Source organism: Myotis davidii, unplaced genomic scaffold, assembly GCF_000327345.1.
Source record: "Myotis davidii unplaced genomic scaffold, ASM32734v1 scaffold1175, whole genome shotgun sequence".
Lineage (NCBI taxonomy): Eukaryota > Metazoa > Chordata > Mammalia > Chiroptera > Vespertilionidae > Myotis > Myotis davidii.
The window spans coordinates 28,984-30,982 of NW_006286789.1; the positions used below are offsets into that span (position 1 = coordinate 28,984).

Consider the following 1,999-nt stretch of genomic DNA (forward strand, 5'->3'; position numbering starts at 1 on the left):
AGTACGCAAGACGAGTGTGGATGGGAGAGTTGGAAAGGGTCAACCTCAGTGAAGGTACCTCAATCAGATTGAGGACGTTTTTAGCAAAGGTCAGTTTAGGAGTACCCTAATTAAGTTAATATCAATGTACCTACCTATATGGTTTAAGTTTAAAAAATTTGGCTCTCTAAAGAAATTTCAATTGTTGTACTATTGATATTTGGCTCTGTTGACTAATGAGTTTGCCAACCACTGCTCTAGGGTGTATAGATTCAGAAATGATCTGAGCAAATTGTATTCTCCTGACATCCATTTGAAAGATTCATGAGAAGGTAAAAGTGTAACCTACTCATCAAGTCCATCATTTCTCTTTACTCTCAGAAAATGTAGGCCATTCTTTGACTTAATTGCAATGAGTCTCATGACCCACATGGTCCTCTGTCCTTGACTTACACAGTGAGTGAGGAAAAGGGAAGAGATGTCACCACAGAGGTCTCAGAATGACTAGGAAAGCCAGACCTCAGTCCCTCAACTTATAGGAAATGCTGCCCCACATGCAAATTTCTGTTCAAACTCCAGGGTAAATCCTCTCCTGGGCTGTACAGGCTCACAGCTCTCTCTCCTCACACAGGGCTGAGGTCTCTGGGAAGGCAGAGCTGTGGTCTAGAAGAAGATGAGACTGCTAAGTCTTCTCCTGTGCCTGGTGACAGTCCCCCAAGGTGAGGGTCTCAGGGGCCAGAGAGGGGTCATGGGATAGCTGTGACTGCACGAGACTGACAGGACTGATTCTCCTTGTCCCCAGGTGTCCTGTCCCAGGTGCAGCTGCAGGAGTTGGGCCCAAGACTGGTGAAGCCCTCGCAGACCCGCTCCCTCAGCTGCACAGTCTCTGGATTCTCTATCACAACCAGTGGTTATGACTGGAACTGGATACGCCAGCCCCCGGGAAAGGGGCTGGAATGGATAGGGCGCATAAATTTTGATGGAAACATTTATTACAGCCCCTCCCTCAAGAGCCGAATCTCCATCTCCAGAGACACGTCCAAGAACCAGTTCTTCATGAAGCTCAGCTCCGTGATAATGGAGGACACGGCCATGTATTACTGTGTGAGAGAGACACAGTGAGGGGAAGTCAGTGTGAGCTGAGACACAAACCTTCCTGAGGGAAGCAGCAGGGCTGGGCTGTAGGAGGTGCTCCGGACACCAGGGGGCGCAAGGATCCACAGCACAGAGAGCATCCCCAGGATCAAGGTCAGAGGGTGGTGGGGACAGAAAGTCCTTCCTGCTGGGCACAGGAATTTCCTCTCAAGCTCTCAGCTACCACCAGAGAGGATTCTTCCTTCTCATATTTTCTCTGCAGACAACAATGAATAAGGGACATTGTTTGCAGGTGACTTAGCAGCGATGGTGTCTCTCCTTCACCAGTTCTCCTTCACAAATTCTAAAAGTGATTTTTTTCCACTGATTTTTCAGTGTTTCACTGATGAGTGTAAACCCCGCAAGTTTTGGTTGGCATTGGGCTGTGTGCACAGCTCTTCCTCCATCCCTCACTGGTCACAGCTCCCCCAGGGTCTTCCCTCTCCTTGTGCCCTCCCCTCTCCTGGTTCCAGGGAGATCACAGAGCCCTCCCTCTGCTGAAAGGCCTGAGAAAACTCAGAGGTAGCAGACCTCAACCATCCTCTCTCAGTCCACATTAACCCCCGGAAGAGCTGTCATCTCAGTGCACCAAACACTGGGAGCCACACATCCATACACACAAGGGGCCCCTTCTGTCTTGCAGGAAGCAGTGCTAACCCCACAGTGAGGACAGATGACCCTGAGTGCTAGGATGTGCATCATTGAACACTTCCCTCCAGCTTTCCTCCTGGATCCAAGGTTTTCTAGCTTCACTGTGGGTGAGATGTGCATCGGGAGCATGTTGGAAGCTGAGGAACTGTCCATGGAACCCCCTGCACCCATACTGTCCTCTTTCTTAGTTCTCAAGAAACATAGAGTCATATCGCCCCACACATAGAGTCACATG

General features: G+C 49.6%; 1 gene segment (V, D, J or C); it reads left to right on the top strand.

Annotated features, from left to right (window-relative positions):
• The first annotated feature begins 600 nt into the window (after window positions 1-600).
• LOC107182272 lies at window positions 601-1,101 on the top strand. The segment is given in 2 exon segments: window positions 601-698; window positions 782-1,101. Coding segments are annotated over 2 exon segments (366 nt in total).
• Window positions 1,102-1,999: the final 898 nt, after the last annotated feature.